Below are 15152 nucleotides of genomic sequence, written 5' to 3'. Positions count from 1 at the left end.
CAGGGGTGACTGCTGGCACCTTTTCCCATCATTTTTTGCCTTGTGGTATTCTGTTTGTGGTGTGATCTGTCTTTTTTGTGGTGTGGCATGATTGTGTTATTGGGTTTGTTTCTTTTGAAGGGGAATGAGGACATATTTTACCTCAGAATACAGCAGGTCCCATATGCAACTGACAGTTCCAACTGTCTTGTGGGGGGGAGTTTGAGGTGTGGAATGGAGTGAAGTCCAATCAGCTTCCATATGCAAATGACCTTGAAACGCTGGCCCAATCAGAGAAGAGTGGACTGAAGCAGCCCAGCCATAGAAGCCCCGTCCCTGCACTCAGTCTGCAGATGGTCCTCTCCTGTCAGAGGCCCAGAGCAGACTGGGCTGATGTGGGCGGGACTACACAAAGCAGCCAGCCAACCCAGCTAGCGTCTTCCGACTGACAGTTCAAGCCTCCAAACACTGTTGGTGTGCATTGGAACGTTGGGCCCCACTACAGCTTTATATATGACAGATTTTCCCCCAGTTCTTTTCATCCTGTTACAGAAACTTGCATTATGACTGCTGGTTTTATTTCTCTTTTACGGTAGTGTTATACCCAAGACATAATATTCTATAAACATCCCCCCAGTTCTTTTCATCCTGTTACAGAAACTTGCATTATGACTGCTGGTTTTATTTCTCTTTTACGGTAGTGTTATACCCAAGACATAATATTCTATAAACATGATGGCTTGGTTTCTATTCCCCACACAACACCCAGCCATCTTTCCTTTTATTTTATTGCCTTATTTATATATTAGTTTGTAAAATTCCAATAAAATATAGCTTATTTGATTATGAATATCTCTGTTTTTTGTGTCAGTATATTAGATTTCATGGGTGAAGCAGCAGCTGGAGAAATATGGTTCTGTTGACATCTTTTTTAATTATGAGATTTTTTAATATAAATATTACATTATGTCTGAGCAGGGGCATTTTGTGTTTCAAAGACTGATTTTGTTGCATGGTTAATCTCTCTTAGCCGAACAACAACAAAACCAGAGCTGTCAGTATTCTCCAGAGGTTTGTGGAAATGAGTGTTGATCCTGCTTTATATCTTTCAGTTGACCTAATTTCTGTATGCTTGTGAATGAAGTGTGAGTCTCTTCAATAAAGCTCTTCATGTTGATCAGACCTCAGGGTTTTCTGGCACTTAACAAGTGAACTTCTGTTTCCGGATGTGGGGGTGGTGGGAAAGTCAGGAATAAAGTCACTGTTAGTATGTTTTGGAAGTTTAAGAGGCATCATTGTCAACGGAATGGACTAACAAGGAAAAGATTTTCTGCAAAAGTGACCTGCCAGTGTAGCAGATCTCATGTGAAGCAACATTTGTCAAGGGGAAAATAATTTCTTTGAGCTTCCTTTACTTGTTTCTAAGCAGATTTAATTCTGGAAAGCTAAGGAAGTACTGTTAAAGAGGCATATCCTCCAGATGAACAATGTCACATTACTAGAAAGAATTATGTTTTTATTTGGAGAAGTTAGATGGTAGAGAGATGGTAGAATATCAAAGGAACAGCAGCATCAGTCTAGTAATAAGACCGGAACTCACTGTTGAAGCTGGGTAGAAAGGATGAGTAAAGCCATGCTGGATGATGGAGCACAGAAAAAGCTCACTAAAGCCATGCAGTTTAATTGCATTGAACTAATTCATCTTGCATGCCTTCTATGCTGAAATTTCCCTTTGATTTTCTCACCAAGGGACACTTGCCCAGAAAGCAATTTTTCTGTATTTCTAGTGCTTCTCTTCTTATTTCTCAAAATGAAGAGGTACTTTCATCTTGTTCTGAACCACATTTCCAGATTCTATTCCAATGATACGTAATAGTTCTCCCAGTTGCTGAGAGGGAGACGTAACAACTGAAAGTCATGGATGTGTGTATGTATTTATGCACTCAGGTATATGGTTATTATTGGTAATTTATTTATAGAACATATAATATAGAAGGCATTCCCCCCCTCCCCTGGAGTAGAGACTAATCTGGTTTTCTTTGTAGTTTTTTTTAGAGGGGACGTAAGTGTGACTGTGAAAAGGTCATAGAGGTCTAGAGTAACAGAAAATGTTACTCATTTTAAAAAATAACAACTCTTATATGCAGATAGCCTGTGCATTGCCATAATACTTTGCTTATATACATTATGCATTTGTCAGCTGACAATCAAATATAACTCTAATGCATTTTATCATATCTAAGGGTGCTGTCTTCCTGGATATTTGCACGTGAGAATAGTATAACCCTTGCTTACAGCTATTTATAGTGCATTTTCAGTGAAATTCAGTATTTACAATTCCTGTCTTACTGCAGGCTACCCCTAGGGTATCCACATGCCAAACATGTTGGCCACTTATCCACTCCATGACTCCTAGTGAACACTATAATGTTGGTAAATCTGCAGTGGGCATGGGTGTAGAAATCTGATTATGTCTTCCTGATCTTGTTGTTGTTGTTCAGTCGCACAGTCGAGTCCGACTCTTTGCGACCCCATGGACCAGATCACGCCAGGCCTTCCTGTCTTCCACCGTCCTCTGAAGTTTGCTCAATTTCATGTTTGTTGCATCTATGACACTGTCTAACCATCTGCTTGGCATGCAGAAGGTTCCAGGTTCAATCCCTGGAATCTCCAGTTGAATCTACCATGTAGATGATGTAAAAGACATCAGACTGAGATGATGGAGAATTGCTGCCAATCTGAGTAGGCAATACTGAATCTGACGGACCAAGGGTTTGATTCAGTGTAAGGGAGCTTCCCATGTAATGTGTTTGAGCATTTCTGTTGCATACACATAAGGGTAAGAAACAAATAATGTGTCAGAAACACAATTGTTGGAACACAGTAAGTCTTCGGAACTTGGCAGCAGTCTTGATATCTGCAAGATTATATACAACCTTGGATATAATTTGGAAGTACTGACACTACATCTACTTTATCTCTTAATTTCAACTCAAATTCTTCTAGAAAATTCTGGAACTAAGAGTGACCTTTCCCTCACCATTTTTTTGGAAATGCTATTGTTAAACCACTGTAGAAATTGAGTTGTTTAAATATATATCAGGTGAGATGTGATCATACTTAAGAAGACCCTCCCTATGTTCCTGAGTGACAGCAGCTTAAGACCTGCCTCCAAAACAGACTATTGTCCTAAAATTCTGGAAAGGGACATGGGAGTTGTGTTCTTTATTTGAGGATTTTCAAGAGTAGCCTGGTGCCTCTTGAACACGGATACCCTGTGAATACCACCTATTGGGTCAGACCAATGGAACAGGCCAATCTAAAACATATAACATATAATCCAAAAACCAGGAACATTTTTAACATGCTTTTAGTGCACAAGAAAAAAAGTGTTGGGACACTGATTTGTCCAATGCCACTTAATTAGTGCTTGCTTATAAAACTGAACACATCCCACTCAAGAAAATCAAACTAAATACTTAGGCTTATGCAATACATTTTTAAAAACATATGCACATTAATTTGCCTTGGCAATTTGTTGAACATTGACTACAAGGTACAGAGGACTGTACAAACACTAGACTGAAAGATCTGTCAACGATTACTTTAAAAAAAATAGTGCATAATATAAATAACATTTGGAGAACATGCCTGAGCCAGCTGGTACACAGACTGAATCAGAAAATAAAACTTCAGTTTTATCTTATGGATTCCATATAAATCTACCATGTATTGATTTTATTTATCAAAGTTACATCCCCTAACCAAAAGACTATCAAAGAGGATGTGAATAGTACAGTCAATAGTGGAGAATACAATGTGTTACTACTAATTCAACATATCATTCCTGATATTGGGTCCCAATATTGTGGCAGATTATCTGTTCAACCTGAAGACAGGGCATGTGACACTACCTTTTATAAAATGGGCTTTCAAATATTATGAGCAAGCAAAACTCCTAACACTTGAATTAGTTTAATATCTTTATATGACTCTGGCTCACAGGCTCATTGTATGGCACCTAGCTTTGGTGGCACCTTATAAATAAATATTAAGCTCATTCCAAAAATCAATTTCTACCTTCTTCATTCATTAACAGTAGTAGTTCCATTACCACAATTTCTCACCAACACTTTCCCCCTCATTTCAGAAGGCATAGCACGAAAACAGAGTTGCACTTACCTGTTCTACATTGACATCTTCTGTGCAGACACACATTGGGAATGTGTCTGTGCAGGCTGTCCATGGAGCATTTTTTCCCTAGCTTAAAAGCTCCAAAGGGGATGCTCTGCCCTTTTCAGAGCCAGTATATGCATGTGATTTCCCACCTAGGTATCATGTGTTCCAGTGGCAAGCATGCCCTTCCTGCATAGCTGTCTCAACCTCCCACACAACCATAATAAAAATCATGTGCGAGGCAACAGTGGGACAGAAGGGAGGGAATGTGTGTCTGCACAGATGTCAATGAACAACAGTTACAGGTAACTACACCTCTGTTTTCCTCTTCCATCTTTGCTACAGTGCTGCCTTGGGACCATTATCAAGCTACTCACCAGAGGCGGCAGAGTGGAACTCTCACTGGAAAAGAGTTTGAAGGACCGCCTTACCAACATCAGCATCTGGGTACAAGCAGAGAGAACCAGACAAACCCGATCCCTTAAGAGGTCCTTACTGTGGGCTACTATAAGCCCCAATGTGGGGCTGAATTGAAGACAGAAGATGAATTTCAGAGATCAGATGGGGAGCAGGGGAGGATATGAAGCCAAAGGAAGCACTGACCATTAACACTTGAACAAGTTAGTTTGCAATGTCTCAAAGAACCCAGTGGATATACAACATCTGTTTAATATTATTTATTGTTAGCAGCTTTTAATGTTGTAATTGTTACATGGCTTTATGATTATTATATTGTTGTTTTTATCTTGTTGTAAGCCGCCCTGAGCTGGCCACGGCTGGGAGGGCGGGGTGTAAATGTAATAAATAAATAAACATTCACCCTGGTGTATACCACTCAGATTCACATCTTCCTGTTCCTCTAGACTTGAACTTCAGCAGTCAGTACAAGAGGGTATTTTTACTACGCCACTAGATTACTGAGGTTCAGGATTACATGGAAGCTAATCACCAAGAACAACTGTATGACAGATTTATACTATTGCACTGGGGACAGCTTCCCAGTCATTTATCCTGTTCCTCGCCCTGTTCACAGGCTATTCTTCAAAGGCTCCAAACTTTATCTTAAACTTATATTGTTATTCTTGGTGTTTTAACTATATTTCATGTTCGTTTGCAGTAGCAGAACAGAATCTAAGTCCAATACAACCTTAAAGATCAACAACATTTTCAGGGTATGAGCCATCTGAAGTATCTAATGAAATATGCCCAGCACTTTATGATTTTAGGATTTTATGAGTCTATTTGTAACTGAATTGTTCAAATTGGTTATTGGGTACCAATCAATGTAAGCCACCCTGAGCCTGTTCCTGGGGAAGGTGGGGTACAAATTAGATATAATAATAATAATAGGAGGAGGAGGAGGAGACCTCGAAATTCCTGGGTCAGAAGCTTGGCCCCCAAACAACTGGTCCTGACCTAGGGTTTAGAAACCACAACTCCATTATCAAATCTGCAAGAACATCCAGAATGCAATTATATCTCCACTTCTTCTACTGGCAAAAATTTGCTCATTCCTTTGTTACTAGTTGGTAATCAAACACAGTACTACAGATAAAGCCTATTATTTCATCTCTACCCTATTTCTAAAAGAAATTCTATGTTGTACAATAATTATATGGTTGCCTAAGATAATTAGATATGCCCAAAAGACTTTATAATAAAAGCATCCCTTGGCATCTGAGTTTTAGTTCTCATGGTTAATCTAAACAGATATTTACAAATGTGCTGGAGATCCAACTCAATGACCCAAAACAGTGGATACGGCACTAAATTAAGTCTAAGGAAGACCAGATTATATACCTGATCAACTATGAAGATCACTGAGTGATTCTGGGGCCAGTCATAATCTTTCAGCCTAACCCACTTCACAGGATTGTTGTGAAGATAAAATGTGAAGGCCACCATGGAGGAACAGTGGGATAAAAATAAAATGAATATGCTTTGTTCTACTCATGTCTGTCACATGGTCAGTTCCCACTGCACAGCAGGTATATCCAAAAACAAGACAGAGAGCCAATCTTTGTACTTTTGCACAACTTCAAATCCATCTGCCATTTTCAGCCTTCAGCCATTTGTGCATGTTGCCTGTGACACATCTGACCATTCCTTTCTGGAGAATGCATTTCTCTCACACAAACATGAAGTAGTCCCATTCCTTTCCAACCTCCAGTGTACAGGCTAACTGTGTTCTTTTCAAGACTTTCAAGACTTTGAAAAGAAGCAGGATTGGATTGTGGGGCCTTTAGTTAAAGGCCAAGCTCCACAAAACAAGCAAGGTCTGGTTTCCCAACTCACACAGTAACAGTTGGGAAAGGAATTTTAAAAGGAGGGGGGAGATTGCAGTGTGGGGGAGGAAGGGCTTCCAATCACCCCTATTTTCTTGAGCCAAAATGGCCCCACATTTTGGAATTACACTTGTATGGAACACTGCAAGTGCAGCTCCAAAGAGGGGTAAATAATGCCACCTCAGGCCATTTCAGCTCAGGAAAATGCCTCCTAAGCCAAATCAGGCCCCTGAAGACTGCCTTTAGTTAAAGGCCAAGCTCCACAAAAAAAAAATTTTAACAAGCGAGGTCTGGTTTCCCAACTCACCTTCCCCGCAGGAACACAGTAACTGTTGGGAAAGGATTTTTAAAAGGAGGGGGGAGATTGCAGTGTGGGGGAGGAAGGGCTTCCAATCACCCCTATTTTCTTGAGCCAAAATGGCCCCACATTTTGGAATTACACTTGTATGGAACACTGCAAGTGCAGCTCCAAAGAGGGGTAAATAATGCCACCTCAGGCCATTTCAGCTCAGGAAAATGCCTCCTAAGCCAAATCAGGCCCCTGAAGACTTCCTTAAAAGCCATTCACAGCACCTGCTGTGTAGCTCCAGGGAAAGCAAGTTAAAAAATCATATTGTGCATCGTCTGGTCCTCAAAGCAACAAAGCTTTAGACTAAAGAGGGGGCAGTGGCCAAGAATCCAGGGAGTGAATGCAGGTGCTAGCACACTAAAAGATAATCACTATTTCTTGCTGTCTGAAACTGGACATCTGCAACAACCACTAAGAACTGTTAGCATTATGCCTCAGCATAATGCAGCAACAGGTCATTGAGGGCCAAAATATACTGATAAAAATTATTAGCTGAGTATCTCCCATCAAAAGAGGAAGTCTCTCATTCATGTACTGACTAATCCCAACCCCACTTAGCCTGCAACATCTGACAAGATCATCGCCCAAGGTGGAAAGGATGTGAATGTAATTAGGTAAATGACTAATTAGCAGGTTTCAGATCTGGCTGTAGAGAAATGGCTATTAGTTTTTTGCCCTCTCTGGGCTAGAATTCTAATTATATATAATTATTCCTTTGAAACTCTGCAGATTTCTGTGTACCAAAAAGCACAGAGCAGGAAGACCTTCCAGTAAGGCCCCACTTCCATTTAGCAATACCCTGGGCAGTAAGAATTTTTACATGACTACTACAGAACAATTTTAGTACAATACAACTTCACCCATACAACTTTAAAGGCCCAGTGTGAAATGGGCAACTCATTCTGAAAATACTGAATAATAAAAAGTTGTACTGAGATGCAAATGTACTAAATTAACGACTCTAATTCTAAGCCAGTGATCACCACCAGTGGCACTCCTATGGACGCCACAGTACTCACCAACGAGTTTTCCAGTGCCCATTTGCTTCTTCCCCCAAGCAAAGAGTGACTCCTGGATATCTTCCACCTCACCAGAATAAGGAAGAGTGTCAAAAGAGCCCAGGACACACAACCTCTGTGTCTGCAAGGAGCACCTGTTCAGAAGGAACTGTCTCCCTCACAAGAGGATACTTTACTTGAATCTCTCAACATTTTGTCAATGAACTCTGCCCGCATGGCAGTCATTTTATGATGTTAACACAACTTACTTGGGGGCTCTTTTCCCCCAACACCAACTTCCTAAATGTGGTCAAGGCAGTCAAGAAACTAACTGCTTGCGAGACATCAAACAAGAGTATCACTGTAGCACATTTAGCTACATACAAGGTTATTCCATTTCAATTAGCCTCGTTTGATGAACTATTTAACCCTGGCTAAGGTGAGGAAGGAGATGGGTAGATTGTGGGAGAAGAATGCACATTCCCCATTTGTGAAATGCACTTAATACAGAGCCCAGGTTAACTCTGCTATGGCCCGAAAGAGCACATACATATCTGCATATATTCCCCAAAGGGAATATTTCTTTTAAAATGTTACAATTCTAGAAGCTGAAAAGCAGAACAGAGCCTTGGCTGGAAATCTGAAGCTTGCAAAAATATTCTATATCAAAACAATGCTGAGCTGAAGCAAACGATTTCTGGCACAGCTTCATAACCCAGAAGAAATGGTTTTCAGCTTAAATAGTTCTTCTGGCACCAAGATGCAAATACAATGTACAATGCCAGAGTTCACTGAATAATGGAACGGATCTTTTTTATGTAGTAACACCACCTCAGCTTCACATGTGTTCCAATGCTCTGTTTTTATGCTCTTCCACAATCATGCTTATTTGCTCATACACAGGGACAGTTCTGCATGAAGGGCCAATTTGTGTAAAATGAAAGATCACGTGTGGGAAGTGAATATTCATAACATTTAATTTCTCAGCCCAAACACAAAGAAACAACATGGCCTAGCACTGATTTACCAAAATGGCTATTTGCATCCAATTGTAATACACACTTCAGAAAACACTGTCATTAGTAGGACTCTAAGTTTATTAGATTAATCAATGCAATGAATCTGCTATCCAAAACTTAATCATAGATTAAAATAGCATGCCAGTAAGTCATATAAATCACTATCCTTACGCTTCTGAAACATTTGTACTAGAGCAAAAGATTATATGGCTATGAGAAAGGGAACTTTGCAATGCTCAGCTACATCATTGCTTTGACAATTAGCTCTGATGATACTGTGAACAATTCTATGCATCTCAACTGCGCAAGTCTTAAGACTGGTAAAAGGTAAAGGTAAAGGTTCCCTTGCTCGAAAGCCAATCGAGTCCGACTCTAGGGTTGTGGTGCTCATCTCCGTTTCAAAGCCGAAGAGCCAGTGCTGTCCGAAGACGTTTCTATGGTCATGTGGCCGGCATGACTAAACACGAAGGCACACGGAACGCTGTTAACTTCCCACCAAAGTGGTACCTATTTATCTACTTGCAATTTCTTCCTTTCGAACTGCTAGGTTGGCAGGAGCTGGAACTAGAGACGGGAGCTCACTCCATCACGCGGCATACTTGGGTCTCGAACTGCTGAACTACCGACCTTCCACAGCCTGCAGTTCAGCGTCTTAACCACTTGAGCCACCACAGTTAAGACTGGAGTATGTGTTTAAAAGAGACGGGGGAGAAAATAAGCCATAAGACATCCATTAATTTACAGTGAATTTCTGCTACCTGAATTCGTCACTACTACTATTCAATTAACCAACATGATGACTGATAAGGTACATGTAGAGAAAGTATGAGGAGGGACTCTGCTAAACCTGTTCCTGGTGATCCTCAGACTGATACAACCTCCATGACTGTGTTCCAGTGCAGCCGGTGTGGGAACTCCCATGGAATTCTATGCATCTGCATATCTCTGGCATGGGTGCTGCTTCTGAACTATACTAAAGTGTAACTGTCCATTAAAAAAAAACAGTTCCCAACCTTCGGGGAGAGACATTTTTGCTTATCTATACAAGGATAATCAACTCTATTAAATTTGTGCTAGAGCACCTTGAGACAGTACTAGAACATCCCCAATTATGACGTTACATCAGTCTTGCTACAAAGCCACTATTGGTGGGAATATCAAGTCATTTAAAGACACTATTTAGAATCTATTCGCTACAGAAGCTATAAAGACAGAAATGGTCACATAAAATTTTCACGTGGTTTGACCATACACTGCAACAATCAGTAGGCATTACTAAATAATCAAATCAAGCCAAGGTAAATTCCAAGCAAAGAAAGAGACAGCCCCATCTGAACTCAAAAGTCACTCTACAATTGCTTTTCAAATTGATATGAATTACCCGGAATAGGTTTTCATCCTTATTCGCTTCTTACCACTACACAGTTATAGACACACTCTAATCAATAAAAGCAAAGTAAAATTTATCATAAAAAGAATGACCTTTCAGCACACACTTTAAAAATGCACTAGCTCAGTCCTGAAGGATTAATGCAATAATGCATCTAATTTATGTTCTCAATACACTGGTGAATTCTTACTCAGCTGACAGTAGCAAAGCACATATCCCAATAAATTCTGTAATTAGTATAACGTTTAGGGCACACTGAAGTCTTGCAGAAATATCAGTGGCATTTCATGGGGAAAGAACATTTCACTACAGAACATTACACTAAAATTGCAGTAATGTGTATTCTTCACAATACCAAAAAAGGAAGTCTCCCATGCCAATCAAACAATACTGCCTTTGGTTATTTGACATTTGAATCTAGGTTCACAATTTGAAGGCATTAAAGAATCTCGGCAAATCAAGCTTCAAAACAACAATTCCTGATGAAAGATGGCAAGTCAGAAAGAAACATCCAAAGATTTTCTGTACTTCTATACTGTAGCTGGATTGACCCACGCTATCTTACAAGACAAATTAGATACAGGACCAATGTCTCTCAATTCAAATGATTATAATAATGTCTCTCCTACAGACTGCTTTCAAAGTCAGATATCATCTCCCAAATGCAGCACATTCAATCATGCAATAAATTATACACAAAGTCTATTTCTTGGTTAAAACACACACACGGAGGAGGAAGAGGAGAAGGAGAAGACTTGAATGACCTCTAACAAAGATCACAAAACAAGCTTTCATTTTCACCTTACGTTCAACGACTATACTCAAATATCCAATCTAGGAAACAATATTGCAACAATAGCCATTTCAATATATCTCTTTACTTTGATAAAGATGCATTTTTAGGGCTCTGATATGTCTTTATGAAATATGTGGAGTTATAATCAACACTCTGAAAGGCCCTCTCTAGCTACGAACACATACTGGTTAAGAATGCAAAGGTAATAAGCTTTTCCAATCACACTCCTGTATGCAAGAGTTTTGACAAAAGTACTATGCCTCAATTGTCCAATATTGTGTGTAAGACAAGGGTTTACAATGCCCATTATCAAAGATATGGGTAACCCCTGTAGCCTTTCATGTACAGATTCCCAAACTTAAATCTACTTCGTAAGAGTAATGTTTGATAGGCTTATTTGCGTTAGATGCTATTCATTTAAAACATTCACCTTCAAACAATAAAATAAAAAAATATCAGAATCTAAATTTCTAGTTGTATTTAGCATTAATTAGTCTTCTATGTTGTGTTCCTTGCAAACCAGTTACATAGTGCAAAGTGTATTAGGCTCTTACAGCTTTTGTTTAAGCCTAAGATTGAATTTGTTAATTATTTCATTTAAATAATACATCGTTTCGATTTCTGGAAGTACTAGCATCTTTTATTGTTGAAAAGTGTCTCTATATAATTACAAGATCTTTGAATTTAGTTATATATGGTGCTTTAGTTGTTTCTGATATCCTTACACATCGTGGTCCTTTGGTTTTGTTAACTTGCTACTTTTCAACAGGAGCCATCCCACAAAATCCAGTGTGGCATAGGGGTTAGGGTTTCAGATGAGGATCTGTAGGCCCAGGTTCAAATCCCTGCTCTGCTATGAAAGCACATAAGGTGACCTTGGGCCAGTCATCTCAGCCTAAGCTACCTCACAGGGCTGCTGTGAGGGTAAAATGGAGGAGAATGTTGTAAGCTGCTGTGGATCATGGGCCGGCATGGCACAACTTGGGCCCAGCCCAGTACAGCATAACTTGGCCATAGTTTTCCCAGGTAAAGGATGCTGGGGAATGGAAGAAGGGAAAGCTGAAGATGGTGGGGCAGTTAAATGTAGCTTGGCTGATCGGTGGGAATACTTAAAAGAAGCATGAAAAGGGGAGACACTAGAGGGGTTTCTGGAAAGATAAACAGGAAATAGTGGGGGAAGGGAAGTGAGATGCCCTCCAAGTCCTTGTGGGTCCCCCCACTTGCATTAACCTAAAATGCTATTCTATTTAATACTGAAGTCTATAAAATGACAAAAATTGTAACTGAGAGCATCAATCAACATGGGCTCACCTGTATATTGCCGAAATCCACATTTTCATAATGGAAGTGTGCACATTCAGCCATCTTTGGAAAGTGGCCCTTTGTAAAAGATAACCTGAAACAGAATTAATGCATTAGCTGTGAATCTAAAGCAAGCACTGGTGAGTGTGTTAGCAAAATGCAGGTGATACCACTCCATTATAAAACATTATCAATAATACCAAACCATAGGACTCAGGAAAAAATTCTGTGATGAATGCAAAGTATTAAGCCGCATTGGACATGATTATTCAAACAGAAGAATGTATATTTCAGTCCACAGCCAGAGGCAAGGTATAAGGCCACTGAGGAAAAAGCAGCACAAGCAACCTCACAAAAGCAACACAAATGAAACCAGAACATTAACCTTTGAAAGGAATCACAATCTATTAGCCCTAAATTGGCAGATCTGGAGGTACAGAACTCATTGTTTTTAAGTCTGTGTCTTGTTTATATTTGGTGACATTAGAAGTTACTGCTAGAATGAGGTTGTACTCTAGCATGTGCTGAGGCTGCTTCAGAATTCTGGGGCAGATATTTCTGGTTGTAAAATGAGGAGACTGATCATCAGTCATTCTTCCCATGAGAACGTAAGAGGAAGATGAGATTTAACATCAGCCCTTGCCCCATCAGAAAATAAGGCCAGCTCTTCTAGCAGAATCAGCAGATGGTAGATGGCTACACTGAATAAATCCTTCTCTGACGGACAGCTCTCTGGACCTTAGATCAACATTCTAGGTAAAGATGGGTAAAGTGCAAATCTACCTAGCATACTATATGGGACTGCATTCTGCTGGAGGCAGGGGAAAAAGAGAAAGAATACAACACAGATGAAAGCAGCACAATAAAAGGTATAGTAAGAACAGTACTTTGGGGAAAGACAAATCTTACTCAAAACTTCTGATAGTGGAGGGCATACTTCACTCTTACACCTGAAAAGGTTTACTATTAGGATCAATCTAGGTATCACCTCAGCTCTATCATGGACTAGGGTATGGCCTCCTTATCAGGAAAGGACACCAAAGACTCCAGTGAGGAGGAGGGTGAGGACCCCATACCACCACAGAAGGAGGCAGCTGAGACCCCTCCAGGACCCTCCTTTGATGTACAGGTATGAATCAACTATCTCGCCTTGGGATGCAGCCCTGCCTTCTGTCTTAGACCCTGAACCCTCCACCCCAGAATCCACTGTTGGTGAAGCTGCTATTGTATTTCATTATTTCCCATTATTCTCCCCAATAGGGACCCAAAGCAGCTTACAAATTTCATAAAGCAGAGTATAAAAACCAACAAAAAGTACAGAAAACATCCTGGGCTGGTGCAAACCAGGTTAGTCCAAAAAACACAAAGCTGTGAACAATAAGCTAAGGGCCAAAAGCCTCCTGGCTGCAACAGTAAAGGGTATCTTCTCCTTGAACCTCTTCCATCTTGTACACACAGAAAACTTCAAAAACAGACTCCAGCATTAAATTGCTGAATGAAAATTGGCAGGAAGCTTGATTCTATCCATCTGCACTTCAACTGAGCTAATAATTTCTTTTTATCCTACATATGGCCAAAATTGCTTAGTGAGTCTATGCAGATCGGTGTTATCACCCAATACCGCTATTGTGTATGGTCACTATGATTATCTTGCATAGTTTTGAGCTTTCAATAGTACCTTATGCACCATGGCCTTTTGACCCATGGTTTACATTTTTTCCCCCTCTAGGCCCATGTGACTGCCAACAAGGAACACACTTTATGTATCTCATGATGGGGGCTCTGAGCCACAAAAACATACACCATGACAAATCTGCCAGTCAGTGCCAAAGGATTTAACGTGTTTTTCATTGCTGGTTTACAGAAGTTGTAGGGGGAAAATACTCCGAAAAATTTTATCTACTTCCTATTGTCTTTTGCCAAAACTAGTTTATTTTAAGTATGTTGTTTTAAAGTTTAACAAGCAGCAACAAATCAGCCATCACATCATAGTCTACAGCACTGGCTGAGCATAACAGGAGGTCATCGAAGCTAATAAGTACATCATGAAAAATAACTAAAGCAAGATAGAACAACTTACTTTTTCACGTTCTTCACTTTCATGCTAGCTGTGCTACCACACGTTCGCAATGGTAGCTCTCCTGAAATCTCAGGGATGTCTGCTCCTCTCGCCTGTGGGAGACACAGGGAAATAAAGGTGGAAAAGTTTAGCTTTAAAAAAAATAATAAGGCAATGGCAAAAACCTTGTCAATTCTCATTATTAGCTATGTCATGCATCATAAAGATTAGTAATACAGACAAAGTGCAATACTAGGATTCTAAATACAGGTTTAAACTTCTGAAAGGCTCCCCAAAAGGAAAACAGCATCCTATGTTATTAAAAGTTTAAATATGAGTCAAAATATTTTCCCTGTATTACACTGATATACACCCTTGACAGAGCAAAAGAGGGCAGTTGAGAGAGTGTTGTACTTGAACCAGGGTGACCCAAGCTCATATTCCCACTAAGATTTAAAGCTCACTGGGTGATTCTGGGACATTCTCCTTGTTTCAGCCTTACTTATCTAAGATTGCTGTGAGAATGTAAGCGAGAAGTCCACATTAACCATTCTGAGCTTCTCAGAAGGGGAGGATGGAAATGTGATGGTGATAATAATTACTAATGCACAAATGCTAGTGGTTAGTGAACCACATATACTCCACATGATCCATTTGCTTTCTTATCTGTTCCTTTACCTATGTAAATGAATACTTTGTCAAGGAGTCTAAATGCCACGAGTGTAGATTAACCATTTCTTCTTGAAACATTACAGAATAAAAATATGTTTCTATGGAGTATATTCCTGAAAATACAATG

General features: G+C 39.8%; 1 protein-coding gene across 1 annotated transcript in view; it reads right to left on the bottom strand.

Moving 5' to 3' along the window:
• ARHGAP32 (Rho GTPase activating protein 32) overlaps positions 1–14459 on the bottom strand; it is a 167468-nt gene extending 153009 nt beyond the window's left edge. The window contains exons 1-2 of the mRNA XM_015421623.1: positions 14375–14459; positions 12304–12388 (exon numbers count right to left, since the gene is read on the bottom strand). Of these exons, the coding sequence (XP_015277109.1) occupies positions 12304–12388; positions 14375–14397 (108 nt within the window). The 5' untranslated portion in view covers positions 14398–14459. The remainder of the gene's footprint in view (positions 1–12303; positions 12389–14374) is intronic.
• Between the last annotated feature and the right edge of the window lie 693 nt (positions 14460–15152).

This window comes from Gekko japonicus, unplaced genomic scaffold (assembly GCF_001447785.1).
Source record: "Gekko japonicus isolate JY-2015 unplaced genomic scaffold, Gekko_japonicus_V1.1 scaffold715, whole genome shotgun sequence".
Lineage (NCBI taxonomy): Eukaryota > Metazoa > Chordata > Lepidosauria > Squamata > Gekkonidae > Gekko > Gekko japonicus.
The sequence above is the reverse complement of the archived record's forward strand: the minus strand, read 5'-3'. Positions and strand labels throughout refer to the sequence as shown.